Here is a 22043-nt window from a genome sequence, read left to right on the forward strand (position 1 = left end):
TACCCTTTTAACGAATGATAATACCGTTGACTTCCAAAATTTTATATAAAATATCTCATTTAAAATTTATAAAAACCCGTGAAGTGTGTTTATATGCATTTTGTTTATCAGGCCATTGAGTGCAGAGAATTTAGGCAACTTGCCCAAAGTCACCCAGCAAACTGGTAGCAGAGCCAAAATTTGAATGTCAGTCTGGTTCCATTGCCAACCATATTGCCCCATCGGTGGTTCGTACTTTGTTATTACAAAGGTTAATTAAATCCAGTCATCATTTCCTGTGCTGTGTGATACGAGCTTAGAGTCAGAATGCGTGAGTTCAAGTTCTTCCTCACCCTCCACTCATCCCCTGTGTACTTCAGTTTCCTTGTCTTTGAAATGGGGATAATATTACTTACCCCAAAGGGTTGCTGTGATATTAAATATCTTAATATATCTAAAGGGCTTAGAAGTAATATTGGTATATCATATAGCTCAATAAATCTTAGCTACTGGTGATGTTTCCATAAACCCACAATCACAAGAGGTGAATAGAAAAATGAGTAAGGCAGATTCCTTTGTATCACAGAGGATCATATATTTTCCAAGGGAGCCCTTTGAAAATTAAGTTTCAACATGGGCATACAGTTTCTTTAAATCTTGCAGTTTTTCCTCAAACTAAGGTCTTTTGACAGTGTAATGTAGGTTCCGGAAAGGTAAGGAAATAGCCCAGTGTATATTCTGTGTGTTCCTCAGCACAGTGAGACAACTCAGTAAGCAGTGGTATGGCCCACACACAGAATTTAGCACTTCAATTTTACATTGTTGGATAGTGTTGGATCACATCTCCCAAAGAGTTCCCTAGGGTAGGAAGCTTTCTTAATTAGAGTGAAATTGCATCTTGTACTGGAGGTAGATTCTAAAGTTAGCAGATGAGCCAAAAAATTTGATCATACCACCACCCTTGAAAATCCCTTAGGGAGGTGCCATCTTAGAGACTGATATACCATCTCTCAGTAAATAAAACACTCAGATTTTCCCCCAAGGTTGTGAAAGACTACTATGCCTTCACTGGAGCACCAGATAAAGTAGTGACTTAATATTCTGGGCCACTCTATTAAAAAATATATGTATATGCTGACATTTAAACTCAAAAGCACCTCTGCTCAGCAGGATACTTACACACTAAGAGGTGCCTAAAACTTGAGACCAACAGCCACAGCACCCAGTAATGGCAGGTGCCAAAGTCAATACCATACACACTCGATATATGTCCAATAAATATTTGTGGAGTGAATTGTTATAACCAATCACATTTTTTGTGTGTGCAGGCTCTGGGATGACATCTAGGATACAAAGATGTATAACCCTCAATCTCTACCCACATTCACTCACTGTCTCAAAAAGAGCCAAACGTTTAGACAATTTAATATGTCCCAGGGCAATGATAGAAGTGTGCCCTGGGTACCAGTGGGTGGAGTGATCAGGAAAAAAACTTACGGAGAAGGTGATGCTTGAGCTGAGTATTTATGGAGATTTTGAGGGGGAGGTTGAGACTACAAATGAAAAGGGAACACCTTCCATACAGAGGGAGGGATGTGAGAAAGGAAAGATGCATATCAATAGTCCAGTTGTTTTGGTGTGGTTACAGCATAGGAAATGAAGGGGTATAAGAAGAGATAATTGCCTTGTAAGAGTTTGAGCTGTATTATGTAGGCAGGCAGTAGGGAGTCTTGGAAGAGTTGAAAGAAGGAGCAGGACATGAGCAAATTTGTACATTCAGAAATATGCTGGCTTTTGTATGGAAGGGAGAAACGGAATTGAGGGAGGCCAATAACAGGGAAACTAGAACAATTGTTTAGATGGTGTTGTCCAATATGGTAGCCACTAGACATATGGGGCTACTTAAATTAAAATTAGAAATCCCATTTCTCAGTTGCACTAGCCACATTTTATGTACTCAATAGATACATTTAATAGACAGTGTGGGAGCAGCAGTGGCTCAGCAGTAGAATTCTCATCTCTTATGAGGGAGACCCAAGTTCAATTCCCGCAAAGGAACCTCATGTGCAAGCCACCATTCATCTATCACGGAGGCTTGCATGTTGCTATGATGCCAAACAGGTTTCAGAAAACTTCTAGACTGAAATGGACTAGGAAGAAAATCCTGGCTATCTACTCCAAAAATCAACCAATGAAAACTCTATGGATCACAACAGTCCCAACCACCACCAATCATGGGGATAATGGAGGATCAGGCCGCATTTTGTCCCGTTGTATATTGGGTCAGGATGGGTCAGAGGCCAACTTGATGGTGACTAACAACAACAACAACAGATAGTGCAGACATAGGACGTGTCTGTTACCACAGAAAGTTCTACTTTACAGCACTTATGTAGACCAAATCATAATGCTGTCTCACCTTAGAGGATCTAGAAGATGTAATTAAGATCACCTATCCAGCAACTGGAAACTCTGGTGGCATGGTGGTTAAGTGCTACGGCTGCTAACCAAAGGGTCGGCAGTTCAAATCCGCCAGGTGCTCTTCGGAAACTCTATGTGGCAGTTCTACTCTGTCCTATAGGGTCGCTATGAGTCGAAATCGACTCGATGGCACTAGGTTTGGTTTTTGGTTTATCCAGCAACTAGGAATTTCTGGTGAGAAGGTATTTGTGGATCCTTTGCCTTTTGGTAAACAGTTTTTTCATGGCAAGTGAAGTGGATTTGTATCCTCCAAAGTGGAAACAGCACAGATTCACTGCATTTTACTTCATGAATATGAGAAGACTGGCATTAGAAAATCATAGAAATCATGTTATTTCAAAAATAAACTCTACTCTCGATCTCTAGCCTGATCTATATTTGACACCTCCCTAAGTGCAATGCTGCCAGGAAGATGTGATACATAAACATGCAAGTTGTTGGTGATATAGCAATGACACCTAAATGCATAGAGCCCCAAACTGTGAAGACAGTTCATGCTCGAGCTCCTGAAAGAGGCCCTTTAACTGGGGCAAGTCCAACAGTAAGCCACTGTTCCAATAAGTTATGTATAATGGTTTGTGTGAAATCGGGATAGTTTGCCAGGGCCATCTGAAAACGATTTGTTTTCGAGAAAATGTTTTACCGGGCTTTAGTGAGTTCAATGAAGTGTAAGTGAAGAGGGCAATTAGGTCTTCTGCTGTCAAAGTAAAAACTTTAAAAGGGGTGATGTGGAGTAGAGCAAACCTGGTTAGGCTGATACTGCCTCATTGAGAAGACATAAGAGGGCATAATGAAAACTCCTCGGGTGAAGCTAAATAACATAAAATGGAGTTGGAACATTCTCTCCTGTATCTCCTGCCTCTAAAAAGGCCGTCGAACTCTCTCTTGACATACAGCTTTCACCCACCTCTGGAGAAAGCTATGCTCTAACCTCCCTCAGTGACTAATTAGGTTCGCTTTGAGGAAGCTTTCCCTCCCTCTGACTTCAATTCCCCAATGGCAATTTAAACTTATTTGCTTGGTGTTTTGTTGGGTGTGGGTGGGGAGGGAAAAGCTGACTGAGTCAAGTTTTTGACTTCGAACACTTGCCCGACTGGTATCAGCTGGAAACAAGAGCTGCAGCTTCTAGCCCAGGGCTTCTCATCTGCGGCACTAATGGCATTTTGGACCAGATAATTCTTTGTTGTGAGGGTCTGTCCTGTGCATCGTAGGATGTTTAGCAGCATCCCTGGCCTCTATCTACTAGGTGCTAGTAGCACCCTGCCCCCCTCTCAGTTGTGACAATCAAAAATGTCTCCACATATTGCCATATGTCACCAAGGGGGCAAAATTGCTCCCAGTTGAGAATGACTGCTCTAGTCTAATGTCAGGACTAAATAGGAGTAGCCTGCTACATATATAATACATTTTTAAATTTTAAGATACTTTGCACTGTACATATGTAGAAATTGAAATTAATTTCTTTAGTTTTTTTTTTTAAGGTATAGACAAGAAATTGAATCCTCCCCTCCCTACCCCAAGGTTAGTATGGTTGGTTTATATAAGGCCTGATGCCAGTTAGAAGTCAATCTGAGTTTCTCTCCAATGCTGAAGACAGAAAGCTCCTCTAGTCTTTGCCTTATTGGGCACAAATAGACCTCTGCCTCGATCTCTTCCCTACTCTTTAAGGTCCACAAGATTCTTATTATATGGTTGAGATGACTCCCACCATAATGGTTTCTCTGGTGCCCTGTTGAAACCTATCATACCTTGATAAAGAATGTCCCATCACACACCCCTTGCAAGTTCTGAGCTCATAACAAGACAGAACTTGAAAAATCCGATGCCCTTTCCTGAAAATTTTTTTCATGGAATTCAAGGGCAAGTAAGGCCATATTTCTAAAAGAATCATTGAATGCAAGCAAAACAGGGCAGCATCTCAGGTATTGAAAATGTATCTATGTACATATTTGCATACCTTGGATTTTAACTCCTTCAAAAACTAGGGGCCTCACAACCCCCAAACATATGGAAGAAAAAGAAAAAACCAAACCCGTTGCCATCGAGTCAATTCCAACTCATAGCGACCCTATAGGACAGCGTAGAACTGCCTCATAAAGTTTCCAAGGAGCACCTGGTGGATTCGAACTGCCAGCCTTTTGGTTAGCAGCCATAGCACTTAACCACTATGCCACCAGGGTTTCCACATTTGGACGAAAGTAGATAATTTTAGTCATACTTCTGAAAAAACAACAGGTATTGGGAAATGTCGTTAGGACAATTGTTTACATCATTTAAACCAACTGGTTTATCTATGTTACCGCAGTCCTTTTGCAATAACCAATTTTAACACAAAAACCATATGTATTTTATTAAGTCCTTGAACTTATCAGACCCACAGAGGATTTTTAGTCTTTGATTCAATAATTGTTTTTCTCTCTTTACAAGAGGTAATTTATTCTATGTGAACACTCACTGTGGTTATTTCCAGGCAGAGTCTTGTTTCTACTCACGGCTAATTCCTTTCTCTAGGATGACCCTCGTAGTGCATTCCAGAAGAGAACCGATAAACTTCAGGCCCAGCTTGTGGTTCATTTTTTAACACCTACTCTTGTGTTTTTTTTTTTTCTTGTATAATGTGGGAAATAGTAGAAGGAATGTATAAACCGTTCCAAGCTTAAGCTTTGGAGTCAGGGGTGTTGTGTGGCTTCGAGTCGATTCTGACTCATAGCATCCCTATAGGAAAGAGTAGAACTGCCCTGTAGGATTTGCTACGCTGTAATCCTTCTGGGAGCAGATTGCCAGGTCTTTTCTCCCAATGGAGCCACTGGTGGGTTTGAACCATCAATCTTTCAGTTAGCAGCCAAGCACTTAACCATTGTGCCATTCAGGGTGCCTAGGTCCAAATCCCACCTTTGCCCTTTTCTAACAGAGTGACGTTAGGAAAATTAGTACACCTAAGCCTCAGTGTCTTCACCCGTAATGGTAATGCTAACAGCAGTTCATAGAAAAGTTGTGAAACATAAAAAGAGAAAAACATGTTCAAAATATTTTAGTTCCCAGCAGAATGCAAGATCACATATGTCAAATGTTAGCTATTATTACACTTATTATTACTACAATTAGAATGATATCTTCAGACTTATTTTGAATACAATTATTGTGGTACTGTTTTTTCCCTTGCCTTTTGGGAATGTCTCTTTGCTCCACCAAATATCCTTATACCCTGTCACTGCACAGATCACTTATGCATTGCCTACACAGAATATTTTAATATCTACTTGCCATTAGTCTTTTTTTTTTTTTAACTGTGCTTTAGGTGAAAGTTTGCAGCTCACATTAATTTCTCATTAAAATATTTATACACATATTGTTTTGTGACATTGGTTGCAATCCCCACAACATGACAGTATGCTCCCCCTTTCCACCCCAGAATCTCTGTGTCCACTTGTTCAGTTCCTGTGCCTTCCGGCCTTTTCATCCTGCTTTTGGACAGGAGCTGTCCTTTTGGTCTTGTATATTTGAGTGACCTAAGAAACATGTTCCTTACATGTGTTATTTTTTGTTTTATAGGTCTGTCTAATCTTTGTCTGAAACGTAGGCATCAGGAATGATTTCAGTTCTGGGTTAGCAGAGTGTCTGGGGGCCGTAGTTGTGGGGGTTCCTTCAGTCTCAGGCCAGTAAGTCTGGTCTTTTTTCATGAATTTGGATTCTGTTCTACATTTTTTTTTCACTTGGCCTGGCACTCTCTGTTGTGATCCCTGTCAGAGCAGTCATTGGTGGTAACCACTCACCATCTAATTCTTCTGGTCTCAGGCTGGTGGAGTTTCTGGTTCATATGGTCCTTTAGTCCTTTGGGCTAATATTTTCCTTATGTCTTTGGTTTTCTTCATTCTCCTTTGCACCGGGTGGTATGAGACCAGTAAGTGTATCTTAGATGGCCACTTATAAGCTTTTAAGACCCCTACTCACCAAAGTGGGATGTAGAACACTTTCTTTATGAACTGTATTATGCCAATTGACCTAGATGTCCCCCAAGACTATGGTCCCCAATGATTAATCTTTTCAGTGTAAAAGGAACCAGTTGTTTTAGTGAATTTTGGGAACTGATCTGCAACATGCCCTCTATAATGAACTAGTGAGTACATTGAAAAGGGTTGGGCAGAGCAACAATTTTACTAATAAAATTTACTGCTTTGGGGATTTGAGGAGATTGTTGCTCGTTGACTTGGGGTGGGAGAACTGGTATGTCTGGTTCCCAATTAATTTAAGGAGCAAAATGAGTTGTAATTGAGACAATAGAAGTTAGGGCAGTGTGGCTTCAGCTGCAGATGTGGTGTGATGAAGTTTTCGGGTATGGCTGAAGCAGATAATGAATGAGGGCCAGCAGCATGGGTGGTACATAAATGCTATGCACCTGCTACCTGTCCCCACCTCCATGTCTATGATTTTTCTAATTGACGATGGCACTGTTTCCCATGGAATCCATGGCTCCCTCAGAATCCTTCTCAATGTGGCACTCCAATCACTGCTGCCAATCTATTAAATTTAACATAGAACTGCTTTGTCTGGCTACAGACCTTTTAGTCACAAAAAACTCATGAGTTGAAACAATCACAAAATCTTATTCATTTGGAAACCAATAAATTAGAAAATTTGAGTTTAGTCCCATTTTTAAGGTCATGAGGAATCCAATCACACAATTAGTGAGACTTTGATTTACATGGGGATCTTGGAAAACACACACGTACACACCCACACATATACAAGACCATATGAGTTTAATGAATGACATATTGCAGCCTTTGCATGTTTTCTTTGCTTTTTTGAATGCTTTTTGTGTGTGTGTGTGTGTGTGTGTGTGTATTTGCTAGGGACTCTATAGCCATCCAAAATGGAATTTCAAAAATAGTTTGGGGCAACAGGGCGCTCTATGGTGCATAAAGTGGGAACCAGGTAAGTATATCTCTTCTGGTTTCATGTTCTTCCCACACTGAGCAATTTTGCCAGAAAAAAAATGGCCTATAAACCAAGCCTGAATAAGTTCCAGCTTGCTCCCCTGTACTTCGGAACCTGTTTGTGCCCGTGCAGATGGTCTCTGTTAGTTGGAATAGTCAAGGGGGGAAATATAACATAAATGAATGAAATTAGCAAATGACATAGCAAATACAGAACAGCATAGCATTTGTTTGGGGCAGATCTAGGGACTGAGAAATTTCCCAAGTAATAGTAGGTACCAGGGAGCAGAGTTTAAGGAGCAACCAAAGCGTGGATTGAAAGGGGGGCAGGGAAATAACAGGAAGCAGACAATTCTGTGACATGTCTTCCCAATACACTGAAGTAACCCCAGTGCTTCCATTGTGTTATAATGGTTCTTTCATTGTCTGTATTTGTATAAATTAAAAAAGCAGTTCTGTCTGTACCATAGGAAGTGAATTCATGCTGAATAAAATTTCAAAAAGTTCATGTAAAGAATGATTTCACAGCAACTATCATATCAGGCTCCTAGAAAATTGCACTTGAACTTCAGTTCCACCTCAGTCGCTCAAAGGAATTTAAAAATTGGCTTCCAGCCATCCTTGTTCTTCAACATGCAGTTCCAGATATGCCTCAATAATACAAATGTGAAAGCTTATTGATTGTGAGTTAAAATCTGCTCCTACCAGAGCGTCACTGCTAAGTGAACATCAACACTGACGTCACAGCGCCCTGGTCAAGGCGCCCCAGCCTTCAGGAGCCTTGAAGAAGGCAGAGGGTTACATTACTATCAAGGAGCCACTTTGAACTTCACATTCAAATTACAAGAAAAGCTTTGAACCCTGTGGGACGCTAGAAATCATTATTCAAAGAGATGTTTCTTACTTGAAATTTCTGGAGAGTGTTTAGGAGTGAGTGATGGGAAACTGGAAACATAACTTCCTGTAATTCACCCTCCTCTTTTTTAATTTAATTTTATTTTTTGTCACCTTCCTCCACTTTTTCCACCATACTGTTTGGACGAGTACCTGGCAGAGTGGTTAGAGGGTGGATTTCGGATTAGACAAACCTGAATTTGACTCCTGGCCCCCTCCACTTACTATCTATGTCATTTCACCTCTCTGAGCCTCAGTTTCCTCCTCTTTAAAGTGGAAAAAAAAAAGTGGAGATTATAATAATTCCGACATGAAAGGGTTTTGGGGGGATTAAATGAGATAGTATTTGTAAAGTGACTAGCATAGTGAGTAACTGTCATTGCCCAATAACTCTGCGTAGTTAAAATACTAATAATGATGATCGTTATGATAATAGAGGGAGACCTATGGGAAAAGGTATTGATTAAATGTTAGCACTGATTCTGCTGGAATGGTGATGGGTTCAGTCTACCTTTTCCAGAACATCTGGCAGGAACATCAGGCCCCTAACAGTTATGAATGAATTGAATTTTTTAAATCAAGCTGCATTTATTGACTGACCTATTTCAGGGATGATTTGACTTCGTTTTGATTGCTTTACTGGGCAGGAGCCCCCGACCTTAAAGCGTCAAGTGTATCTTAGCTCCTATCCTTTTCTGCCACTCTTACCCTCCGCAAGGGTCGTCGACTCTGTGCTATTGTTCATTCTGTTCCCTCTCACCAGAATTGCTTTTCCTCATCTTTCAAAGATTTCTTAGATATCATCTTTTCCAAAAATCCTTGTTTCACTCACCATACTGCCCCTACCTGGCCAGGCTGAACAAAACCCATTCCCATCAAGTCGATTCCGACTCATAGCAACCCTATAGGACAAAGTGGAGCTCCCCCATAGGGTTTCCAAGGCTGTAATCTTTCTGGAAGGAGCCTGCCACATCCTTCTCCCATGGAGTAGCTGCTGGGTTCCAACCACCAACCTTTTGGTTAGCAGCCGAGCATTTAACCACTGCACCACCAGGCATCTCTTTTCTCTGCTTCTACAGTACCAGGTACCTACATGCCATCATTCACCTCTTTACCATGTGGTACTGAAATGACATAGTTACCGGTCTGTGTCCCCCACTAGACTGTGAGCTCTGTGAGGGTAGGCATTGCTTATTTTTAAATGGTCAGTGTCTAGCACCATGACCTAGAAAGGGATTTATATTTTATTGATCCAAACTAATCTATAAATAACATTTAAAAGTACCAAAGAACAGATCAATATACACAATTAGAAACCTACCCACTGCCGTCGAGTCAATTCTGACTCATAGCGACCCGAAAGAACAGAGTAAAGCTCCCCCACAAGCAACCATAAAAATCAGCATCTAGACGAGGTGTTCGAGAATGTCTCAACGCATGCAAACCAAAAAACACCCATTGCTGTCAAGTTGCTTCCTACTCACAGCAACCCTATAGAACAGAGTAGAACTGCCCCATAGGGTTTCCAGGGAGTGTCTGGTGGATTCAAACTGGTGACCTCTTAGGTAGCAGCCATAGCTCTTAACTGCAATGCCACCAAAGTTTCCTCAATGCGTGTATTGCATCTAAAAGCAGGAAAATACATTCTTCTGGCTCAGGCATTTTTTTGCCTGTGTCAAAACTCTAGCCTGATTCTCAAGTCTCCTTTCCCAACACCTCGCCCTTTTCCCCACACCCCCAGCTCTAGGGCATATCCCATGGGGTTTTCTTGGCTCATTTTCCTGAACTTCCCACACAAACAAACCAGCAGGCAAGCAAGCGTGAGGACTCAGAGACGTAAGGGTGAAGCAGGTGAAAGCCCGCATGGTGATTATCCTCACGCAGCAATTTGGCTGCCAGGTGCTCCCTGCCACGTGAAAAGAGAGGTTGCAGCAGCCCTTTGCATGGGAGGAGAACTTCTTGACCCAAGGGCAGCTCCAAGCCACTGCCCAACTCCTGCCTGGCTGGCTGCCTCTCCTCATGGCCCAGAGTGGATGTGCTGCTCTTTGTAGGAGTTCCTCCATGGTGTCCAATCAAAACCACATGGTGCAGAAAGTTGGGGGCATTGGCCAACTCTCAGGGATGCAAATGTATCACCCTTTCCACCACTTCTCCCCCAAACTAATTAATTTCATTTAGCTGACCTTATTTATTTGGTCATTCACTCGGCAAGTGCTATTCTTTAGGGAAACATTGAGGATGCAAGGGTGAATGAAATAGACAAGGTGTCCACCTTCAAATAGTGATAAGAGCTATGGATAAATTTAAACAGGCTAAGGGGGTAGAAAAGACAGGAGGGCAACTTCCAAAAGGGCAAACAGGGAAGTCTTGAATGAAGAGAAGAAGCAGGCTTATGACTATTGGCAAGGAGGGACAGGAAATGTAAGGAGTCTGAAGATGGAATGGTTTGGCATGTTTAAGCTACAGGAATAAAGACGAGAGCCAAGAGGAGAGTAACAAGCACTACTACCAGAGGTGAGGTAGGAGAGACAGCTATGGGCCAGAGTAGACAAGACATAGATCATCATAAGGAATTTGGACTTCATTCCACGTGCAACAGGAAGCCATTGGAGGGCAATAAGCAGCCAAGTGACATGACCTGAGATCTATCTATAAAATATCAGGTTGCTGTGGAGAAGGAATGGGGATGATGGAGAGTAAATGGGTATATGGCAAGAGTGGAAGCAGGGAGATCAGTATACTTCAGTGAGAGGTGATGGTGGCTTAGATTAGGACAGTAGCAGGCAAGACAGAAAGAAGCCGATGGTGGCCAGACTGATTTCCTTTCCAATGTGTAAGTGAGTATTTCTGCTCATGCTCTTTTGTGAAATATACAACTACCTGTAGTATGAATTTGAACTTTGGAGATACATCAAACTACTCTGAAAGATACATCTGGAGCATTTCACTTTTTTTTTTTTTTTTAATATTTGTATTGTGAGCTGGTTTCAATGTAACTTGCTTGGAATGCTCTCATGACACTCATTACTGACCTTTGACCCCTCTGTCCTCTCTCCCAGGTCGTCCCATTCCACCTACATCCTCGTCTAGCCTCCTCCCATCTGCTCAGCTGCCTAGCTCCCATAATCCTCCACCAGTTAGCTGCCAGATGCCATTGCTAGACAGCAATACCTCCCATCAAATCATGGACACCAACCCCGATGAGGAATTCTCCCCCAATTCATACCTGCTCAGAGCATGCTCAGGGCCCCAGCAAGCGTCCAGCAGTGGTAAGGAAACTCTGGGGTGTCTGAATGTGGGGTGTTTCATGCATGACATTCTTAATTCTCCAGCAAAGTGACAACTCTGAAACAAGGATGGGGAGGAAGGTGATCTGGGGAGCATCAAAGCGAAATACATTTTGTTTTGTGGCATTGCGGTTCCGAGAGAATTTTGTTGAAGAGGCTTTGCTTATCTGAACAGAATTTGGGGCTTCTTCGGTGGAAGGAGTTTTCCCAGTGCTGCATGTGAGAGAATACCAGTCTCAGAGGTGAAGTGCAGAGAGACATTGGAATATTGAATTTTGTATTACTACTCTGCTGGCCATAGCTGAGTAACCCTGAATGCCCTCATACACACAATTTGTGTGCACCTCAGATCCCTTGTTTTTTGATAGTTGGCTTCTGACTTTTTCCTCCTTGCTTGTTTAGATGATTTTATGATTAAAATGTGATCCCTTGACGTGAATACTGAATGTCTTGCCAAGTCTGAAGTGTTTGGGAGGGTGACCTCTCCCATCACCCTGTGCTTGTGCCACTTCACTTGAACTTAACAAGCTGGTAGTGTGGTACTATGGTAAATACCGCCTCTAAATCCATAGTTCTCATTTTGATTTTCACGTTCTCAGTCAGAGGAACTGGCCACAAGGCTCTATCCCATTTTTGAGGATTTTGTGGCTACTGCCTCAGCTCTCTGTCTCTAAAGCTTAGGAGGAATTTCTGGGCCCATCGGAAATCATGCCTTATTTTGATTTCTCCTGTTGGTGCCTTTGGAAGTAGGAGTGGGCAATGCCTAGGGTTTAAGTACCCAAAGAGAGACATTTGCAGAAATTAATCGCTCCTGACCCAAAGGCTTTCTAGTTACCTTCTGATTTGGCCACTCATAATATCCATGAATGTATCCCTTCAAAAGCAATACAGGGCTTTACATGCCTTGAGTGTTCCTTGATGAGATTGTATTTAGGCTCCATCCATGAGTGTATGCTACCACTGGCCTCAACCTCTGCAATTAGAGAGGGCCTCCTAAATAAATTGAAGATGATTCATTCCCAGGATGGAATGATGGACTGCTACTCAGGATGGCCCATGCCCTTCTTCAAAGCCAGGCCTGATATATTTAGTAAACTCATATTCTTTTTCAAAAAAATTACCTAATCAAATCTCTCATCAAATGAGCAATCCATTGTTGATATTATGAAGGCCTTTAATCTACCATAAATCTTTATTAGAACTCATCAGAGCTTCTAGTTCGAGAGAAATGTGATTATGGCACTCTTAAAATGACATTACATCATTGGGGTGATTGGTTTATCATTTGGAGACGAGACATCAATCATAACTAGCATAACCACACAGTAAATGAATTCAACCTTTCTACCACAGAACAATGACACTGTAATTGCTCAAAATCAGGCTTAAAATGAAATCGGAAAATGCTCTTTCTTCAAATATGATGTTAACGTAATGGGATATATTATGAAAAATCATGTTTGAGGAAATTCTATATAATTAAAAATACGTGGAAATATAGTCCCTTTTTTCTTTCATCAGAACCCAATTTTAGCTACAGAACCTTTCTTTTTTTTTCTTTTGGCTGCAGAGATTACGTTGCATTTAATTGAACTATCTCACTTATGTTTTGCTGCTTTTTATTTCATCCTATGTCATCGTGATGAACATTGTATTATGAAGGACAAGAGGCTTTTGAAATGAGGTGCACCTGCTGATAGCTTTTCAAAAACAGACAATTATTAGGGAGAAAATGAGCTTTTAAAAAGCTATATCTTTTTATGCATATATATGGATACCCAAGTAAAGATGATTTCCCTGAGAGGTCACTTCATATCTCAGGGCCACCTTGAACCTTTTCTTAGTGATAACACTGTGATTGATTTCTTTTCTTTTGGACGGTGTCTCAGATTGTAAGTTGTTGATAGGGTATTTTTGTTGGCTTTATGCCTAATCAACACCTCATTTTGGTGAACACAACAGATCTATGTGTTCAGAGTCAAACTTACCCATTTTTCCTCACTCACACCAATTTGTTCAGCTCACTTAAGATTGATAGAGATTTAAGCTTCAGTAATAGGGGAAAATACCACAGAAAATTCAAAGGTCCATTTTCATCCCAAACAAAGCTGTGCTGATATGATTTCTTCCCCTGAGGGGTGAAGACCCGATTGTACAATACCTGGGTTTTCAGCAGGTACTTATCTGAGAGCTTGTTAAAGCCCTGGCCAACAGGCAGTCATTCAAAATTCTTAACTCCAGCTTAAAGCGAGGGCAAATCAAGCCCGTGTCTGTGTGTGTGTGTGTGTGTGTGTGTGTGTGCGTGCGCGCACGCAAGCGCTCACGTCTGTGTGTGGGGGTGTGTGTGTTTCTTGTGGAATGGATTTGGGGTCCAGGGCAAATTGGGGATTCTATCAAGATTCTGAATGCAGTTGCCATGAATTTAAATTTGACATAAAGGATTGAAAATAGAGTTTGACAGAGAAGACGCAAAGAGCAGAGCTGTGCCTGAGTGTTCTGAATTGAGTTTGATGAAAGGGGCTGGATTTTTCAGGAGGTACAAACAAAGAGCCCCTACAATTGGTTGTGTTGTGTTTAGCTGGTTAATTGCCCAGATTTTTTTTTTTTTTTTTTTTAAGTTGGTCTCTTGGCAGCGACCTTGTGTTCCAAGGAACTGGTACCAGTTTGGTCTTTGTCTCATTCTGGGGTGAAATAAAATAGCTTTCAGCATATCGGCCCGTACGTGACAGTCAAAAATAACTTCCTGCTTTTCCTCTTTTCCTTGCTGTTATTACTTGATGGTGGTGAAGCCCAGCATTGGGGAGTGACTGCTCATATTTTTTGCCCAAGGAGCCCCTGTTCTAAAGAGACAAACTGCATATAAACCGTTGGAAAGTTTTTGCCCAACATGAAAACCTCCTCAAAGCAACAACAAAGCTTCACCTTTATGGCTTGACTGCCATGATTTTCTATGACTGTGGTGCATTCTTTAGTGGATGGTACTAAAACCTCAGCACCTTTGAAGCCAAATTGCTCTAACCCTCAATCTACACCAATCCAGCAGATACCCAGATAAAGCTAGTGAGGTGCTTATAAGAGCAGTGTTTCCCTTCCCCTCGAGCATTTTCTTCCAGATAGCCAGGCTCCAGTGAGTGGCTCATCCTGTGTTCTGACCTTCAGCCAAGGCAGGTTAGCTCCGGAGATGTTTCTTGTATACAGCAGCATAATTTCAAATCCTATGAAGTAACTCACCTGGAAAAAAAGTCTGGAACTCAGTGGCAGCATAACGGAGGCTCCCGCAGATGGAAGAATGAGACAGCCTTCCGCATCAGAATAGGGTTTGCAGTATGCTTTTATCAGCATATGAGGCAGCCACATTATAATCCAAATGCACTGGTTTACACCCCCGACCCCCATAACAAAAGGTCTGCAGTTCAAATCCACCAGGCTCTCCTTGGAAACTTTATGGAGCAGCTCTACTCTGTTCTATAGGGTCACTATGAGTCGGAATCGACTCTGTGGCAGTGGGTTTTACTCCCGTAATAGACCGAGTTTTAGTTTTCTCAAAAGTCTCAGTAAGTGGGATTTGGAACGTTTGTTAGTAACGTCAATCCATACAGAAGAAATATAACCAAGATGTCTCTGCCAGGATGCTTTTACTCACTCCTTTATGGCAAAAGGAGCTGTCCCAATTGAGAGCCTCAGTTTCTAACTAAGGCCGTTAATAGCGCTTTGGCCCTTTTCAAAAGCAATTCCTAAATGAAAAAAAAAAATAGTATATCAAAATCACTAAGCTTCTGATTGCCTGGAGTGGTCCAAGAATTCAGTTACCTGGCTAATTTAATAGTTATTAGCTGGCATCATAAAACAAGAGTTTTGTCTATTCATTTAGTCATTCATTCATTCATCTAGGCCCTTTCTTGCCCCACCCCATAATTTGTGACATCTTATAGAAATAAGGGCACCTGAGTGGTCAAGTGGTTAAGCATTTGGCTGCTAACCCAAAGGTCAGCAGTTTGAATCCACCAGCTGCTCCTTGGAAACCCTATGGGGCCATTCTACTTTGTCCTATAGGGTTGCTGTGAGTTAGAATCAACTCGACTGCAATGGGTGCTTTTGTTTGTTTGTTTATATAAATAAAGATAAATAACTGGAAAACTATAAATAGGTGTTACAATCAGGATAAAAGAAAAATCGAGGTGGGAAGTATATATAAAGCCAAAACCAAACCCACTGCCATTGAGTTGATTCTGACTCATAGCGGACCCTACAGGACAGACTAGAACTGCCCCACAGGGATTCCAAGGCTGTAAATCATTACAGAAGCAGACTGCCACATCTTTCTCCCATGGAACAATTTGTGGGTTCAAACTACCAACCTTTTGATTAGTAGCCGAGCACTGCTGCAGCCACCAGGGCTCCCGTGTGTGTATATATATATATACATACCACTACTACCACTACCCACTGCCATTGAGTCAATTCTGACTCCTAGTGACCCTATAGGACAGAGTGGAACAGCCCCATAGGGTTTCCAAGGAGCTCCTGGGGAGTCTGAACTGCCAACCTTTTGGTTAGCAGCTGTAGCTGTTAACCACTACGCCACCAGGAATTCTATATATATTTCTGTTTCATTATTTGAGATAGAAAACTTGATCCCAAGCTTCCTGGGAACCAAAGCAAAAAGGGAAACATCAAAAAAACAAGTTGTACGACATCCATGAGATAAAAGATAAAAGCCATTCAATTGCTCCAGGGAAATTCCGTGAATGCTCACAGGGAGGCAGAAATTTCTCATAAAGGAGATAATTATGTGCATTCCAAATGACCAAATTCTTGGGAACCTCCTAGAATATGTATGCTAATGGATTTCCTGTTGAAATTTTTTGTAACCTCCTCAAAATAAGCCAAAGCCAGTCCTTTCAGTTAAAAGAAAGTCTGCAAGTGTTCAAGACTTGCACAGCCCAAGGACAAACCTTGACTTGGTCCACAGATGAAGCTCCTTTCTGTTACGAACCATGTGAACCACATGTTCTGTAGGCGGTAGACCTTAAATGTCATTTCTCATAACTGAAATTTTTATGGGAGTTGGTAGAATTTGAGCTTTTAGTCACCGTCCAGCCCTGAAAAGCAGATGTTCTGTGTTATAAATTTGCCTTGACAGCCATGCAGAGGCCGGAATTGATATTCTCTAATACATAAAATAAAATAATATAAAATAAAATAATAAATTAAAAAAATATATATTTTTAATAAATAAAACCCAAAACATCTCTCCAGGGTACCCTCACATATCTGACCCTTCACACCATGCAGGGGATGTGACTGGGGACAAGGAAGAAGAGGGTCCAACAGAAACGGATTAAAAAAAAAAAAAATTGTAGTGGTAAAATACGCATAACAGAAGTTTGCCATTTTAAAGTATACAATTCAGTAACATTAACTATATTCACCGTGTTGTACTGCCATTACCACTATCCATTTCCAAAAAGCTCCCCACTACCCCAAGCAGAAACTCAGTAGCCTTCAGCAATAAACTTCCCACTTTTCTCTCCCCCAGTCCCTGGTAACCACTAAAAAACTTTTGTCTAGATGCATTTGCCTATTCGAGATATTTCATACAAGGAGGATCATGCAATATCCGTCCTTTTGGGTTTGACATATTTCAGTGGGCATAGTATTTCCAAGGTTCCTCCATGCCATAGCACATATCAGAACTTAGTTTCTCTTTACGGTAAAATAACATCCCATTGCGTGAATATACCACATTTGGTTTATCCATTCATTTGTCGCTGTGCATTTGGGTCGTTTCCAACTTGTGGTTATTGGGACTAACACTGCAGTGAATGTTGGTGCACACATATCTGTTTGTGTCCCTGATGTTACATCTCTTGGGTGTATACCTAAAAACGGAATTGCTGGGTCAAATAGTAATTCTGTGATTGACTTTTTCAGGAACCGCCAAATTGTTTCCCACCATTATACATTCCCACTAGCAATGTACATGCAGGAGGGCTCCAATAATTCCACGTACTCACGAACACTTAGTGTTATTTTCTGCTTTTCTGATAATAGTCATCCTAGCGGGTGTGAAGTGGTATCTTACTGTGGTTTTGATTTGCATTTTCTTAATGATTAATGATGTGAAGCATCTTTTCAGGTGCTTACTGGCCATTTGTATATCTTCATTGGAGAAATGTCTATTCAATTCCTTTGCCCATTTTTTTTAATTGAGTTGTTTGTCTTTTTGTTGTTGTGTTGTAGGAGGAAGTAGATTTTTTTTTTTTAAGTTAATGAAATTTCTTCCCTTTATGTATCTTACTTTTGGGGAAGAATTTTTTCTCAACCATGTTATAAATTTTCTTGTCTTCTTAAGCAGATTATACCCACTGTAATTTAATTTAATTTAGGATTTCCTGAACAGCTCATAGCAATTATTATGTACATTGATGATTGTACTGTGCCGATTATACAATCTGTTTTGTTTTTTTCCCAGAATCACTGTGTATTATGAGGTTGCTTCGCCCACTTCTCTTCATGCTCTGCGTTACAACTTCTTATTTGGCTCTTTATGGATTTCTCTCTCTCCTCTCAGCTTCACCCTATTATGCAGGGATTCATGCTTGGTACCAGATTCATAGTAGATACTCAATATTTATTGAATAAATGAATAAATTAATGTCTTTGGTAACTGCCTTCATTTTATTAATTTGCTGCTTCTCATCATGTATGGATGGAAAAAGTGGATAATTACGGGGAAGGAAGACAGATATATTTGTTTTCTAAATTGTATTTAAGGCACCTAGTTTTTGTTTTGTTTTGTCTGCTTTCAGATACTTGGTAGTTGGTCTTTCAATGGTAAAATTCTGTTACACTTACTATACACATTATAACAAATGATGGGCAGGGCCATTGCAGAAACCATGGGTGGGAGCCGCCAAGTGGAATTTCAGGCTGTGGAAGCTGGGCCTGTCTGAGAGAAAGCCCTGTTCTCGCTCTTGGCTTAAGCAGTCAGGAAATCAAACCCAGAGAACAATCCTACACAGACTCTCTCCCAAGTCGGATTTGCTTTCCTCATGAGATACTTCACTCCAGGTTCTTCCCCAGGTCACTTGAATGCCTGGGTGCAGATATTTGAAGCTACCTGTAACCCGTTCCAGGTGCCCACTCAGTGGTTTGGTCCCGATGCCTCTTCTCCGATAGCTTTCCATCCCACCTGGCATTCTGGGCAGAATCCAAGAATGTCATCTCTAAGCTGTGAGAAGTCTCCTGAAGATAGGACACAAATGACCCAAACGCAGAGCTACGTGGAGCTTGGCTGTCAGTCCACAGCCCTTTTCCCTCTTCAGTGGGACCAAGTTGTTGGTATCATACAGTGTGACACATGGCACATTTCTGAGCAGCCTGGGTAGCAGGCTAGGGAGGAAGTTGTTGGCTGGTTGGCCTCCTGAGGGGACCAGTGACACCCATTTTTGAAAAAACTATCGATTGCTAGCACTTGCTAGGTACTTACACGTGCTAGCTATTATACTAAGCACTTCATATACCTTACCCCATTTACTTTTATGCAATCCTCACCACATCCCAGTGCTGCAAGAATGACCATTATCTCCATTTTCTAGATGACAAAACTGTGGCACATAGAGGTTAAGTGATTTGCCCAATGTCACAAAGCTGAGAGGTAAAGGACTTGGGTTTCAAACCCAACCTGCCTAATTTCAGGAGATTTTTTTTCTCTCCAGCTTTCTATTGTTAAATGTTAACCTCTAAAATAGCTGTGTGGCTTACTAAGACATACAGAAAGCAACGAAAGCATTGTATTGACAGAGATGGGTTTTCATTTTTAAAAGTTTGGAAAATAACAAACCACTAAATATGGCATCACAAAATGCTGTTCACTTCTACTGCTTGGGAAGCACACACATTCCCAGTTTCTTCCCCTGGATAGTCCAAGTCACTAGGTTCAGGTGAGGTCAAGGAAATGTGTTTCCGGTACTTTCTCTGGATGATTCTTATGGCCTGACGAGTTTGGCAAGCATGCAGGTAACGGGAAAGTCCTGAAGTAGGTGCTGGAGAACTTGGGTTTTCTATTCTCTGACCTTGATTCACCACATGAGCTTTGGGTAAGTCATTCAGTCTTTCTTGGCCTCGGTGTCCCTACTTGCTCTAACATTTTGTGTTTGTAAGTTTCTTGCATCTGGCCAGACAGGAAGCTTTTGTGTTCACAGTCCCCCAACTCCTCTTCCCCAGATAGTGTAGGCTTTTCCCCAGTAGCTGAGCCGTGGTCATAACTGAAGCCTTCAGAGTCATGCAGAAAAGATTCCTGCAGCTTACCTGCCAAAGTTGAGAAGCCTAGTTTGTGGCTCTATGGCCCTTGGTTGAAAATGTGGCAATCCCAGCAAATGGAAAAGCATAGCTCTTCAAACACTGATCCGAAAATCTCAGAGAGCCTCACCCCGACCTCCTAAACCAGGTCTGCCCCTCTGAGAAATTTGGAATCGATGATTCTTAGGGACACTCTGCACATTGCTAACTTGCCTAGCAGTGTTGCAAACAGAGATTGAACCTTTTCTTCTTTTCATTTGTGCCTTCTTACCACACACACACACACACACACACACGCACACACATACCTGTGTGTGTATAGTTTGTAAGTCCAGCAATTTCCAGGCCAGACTGGGGCGGGACCACTCTTCTGCACCACGGTACAGATGAGCACACAGTCAAGATGGACAGGCAATTCCTATGGAGACACGCAGCATGGAAGTGACATACACACAGAACTTCGCCTCCTCAGCAAATACTCTTGATATTGACAAAAATCTCTGGGTCGATAGGCATTGTGTACATTCTACCTCTCCACCTTGGTCCCTGGCTTCTTGGTACATACAAAAGATGTCCTACACAAGCCCAGAGTCTGAGAGTGATAGATGATATCTTAACACTTCCCTGCCCTAACAATTTTTACCCAGAAATTGAGCATCTCCACTCAGAGGCACCTAGAAGAAAGGCCTAGCAATCTACTTCTGAAAATCAGTCATTGAAAACCTTGTGGAGCACAGTTCTACCCTGACACACAAAGGATCGCTGTGAGTTGGAGTGACCTTGATGGCAACTGGTTTGGGCATTCACAGCTAGATCGTGATATTCTCCCATAGAGTGTAAGCAATCTTACAGAACACCAACACCCAACAGGTCCACTCAGTAACCCTGATAAAGTGAGATGAAATAAAAACAAGATCACTTCATAATCTTGCCTAAATACAGACAAAAACAAAGTTACTGTCCAAACCACGAAAACACAAAACATTCTCCTCTCTAAGGTAAAATGAGTGACTGCTGCTTCTTTACCAATTACAGCCTTCACCTCACTGTAATCTGCCTTGGAGTCCTGCTAGCACAGTGGTTAAGAGCTCAGGCTGCTAACCAAAACGTTGGCAGTTCAAATCTACCAGCTGTTCCTTGTACATCCTACAGGGCAGTTCTACTCTGTCCTATAGGGTCACAATGAGTCAGAATCAGCTCAACAACAACAGGTTTTTTTGGTAATCTGCCTTGTATAAAATGTATTGAGATATCCAACTATAGAATCAGATAAAACTTATTGATCTCCAATTATAGAATTAGCCCCACTTTCTTACAACACCCAGTACTGAGTGAACCTTTGTTTCCTTGATCCTCCCTAAAATCACCTAACAGAAGCCCAAATCCTATACCAGGCCTTTTCTAACACTCTTTTACTTAAACACCCCACAGCTCCCCATTGTGTATGTTCTTCTTGTTGAAATGAGTTAATAAAACCAATTTTACTTGACCACACTGTTCTCCTAGTACTGTGTGGCTGGAGGGCATTGACATCACTATTCTGTGATTTGGTATTATCATTATCACTGTTTTACAGATGAAAGAACTGTCGCACAGAGAGGTTAAGTAACTTGCCCAAGGATACACAGTTATTAAGTAGCTCAACAGGAAAATGACCCAAAGCTGTTTGTCTCCAGAGTGAGAAGTATGCAGAAATTTAAGTAATTTAAAAAAGATAACTATAAACCCCAGAAAAATGATTTGCTCATAAAATAAAAAGTTATCATCATTTATTATAGCTCTGAATAGCATTTACATTCCTACAATAATGTAAACATTAAATAGTGATCTAAATATTGAATCAGGAGGATGGGGGATAAAAAGGGTACGTATGTGGACTGCACAAGTAGAAGAAAAAGACTAAAAATGCTTCTTCTATAGTGAGAAGTTAATAAATAATGCCTAAAATGGAAAATGCAAGAAATAACAGCAGAGCATGTTATTTATAGACCTGGAGATAAATACCAAAATAATCAGCTCAAAAAAAAGGTAAATGTGGTTGCCTCTGGGAAGGAAGAAATTGCTGGTGATGCGGGAAGATTGCTATTTTTGAACCAAACATTATAGAATTACTTGGTTCTTTAAACTCTGAGCATGTATCTTTTTTTTTTTTTTTTTGCGA

General features: G+C 41.3%; 1 protein-coding gene across 5 annotated transcripts in view; it reads left to right on the forward strand.

Moving 5' to 3' along the window:
* The window catches only part of TENM2 (teneurin transmembrane protein 2), a 1060479-nt gene that overhangs the window by 628143 nt on the left and 410293 nt on the right, over positions 1 to 22043 (forward strand). For 4 of the 5 annotated variants that reach the window (XM_010592330.3, XM_010592333.3, XM_003404644.4 and 1 more), the window contains one exon: positions 11351 to 11560. The exons of the other annotated variant lie outside the window; for it this stretch is intronic. In XM_010592330.3, coding sequence (XP_010590632.1) covers positions 11351 to 11560 — 210 coding nt within the window. The remainder of the gene's footprint in view (positions 1 to 11350; positions 11561 to 22043) is intronic. 5 annotated transcript variants of the gene reach the window in all.

The sequence above is a fragment of the Loxodonta africana genome, chromosome 2 (assembly GCF_030014295.1).
Source record: "Loxodonta africana isolate mLoxAfr1 chromosome 2, mLoxAfr1.hap2, whole genome shotgun sequence".
In the NCBI taxonomy this organism is placed as follows: Eukaryota; Metazoa; Chordata; class Mammalia; order Proboscidea; family Elephantidae; genus Loxodonta; species Loxodonta africana.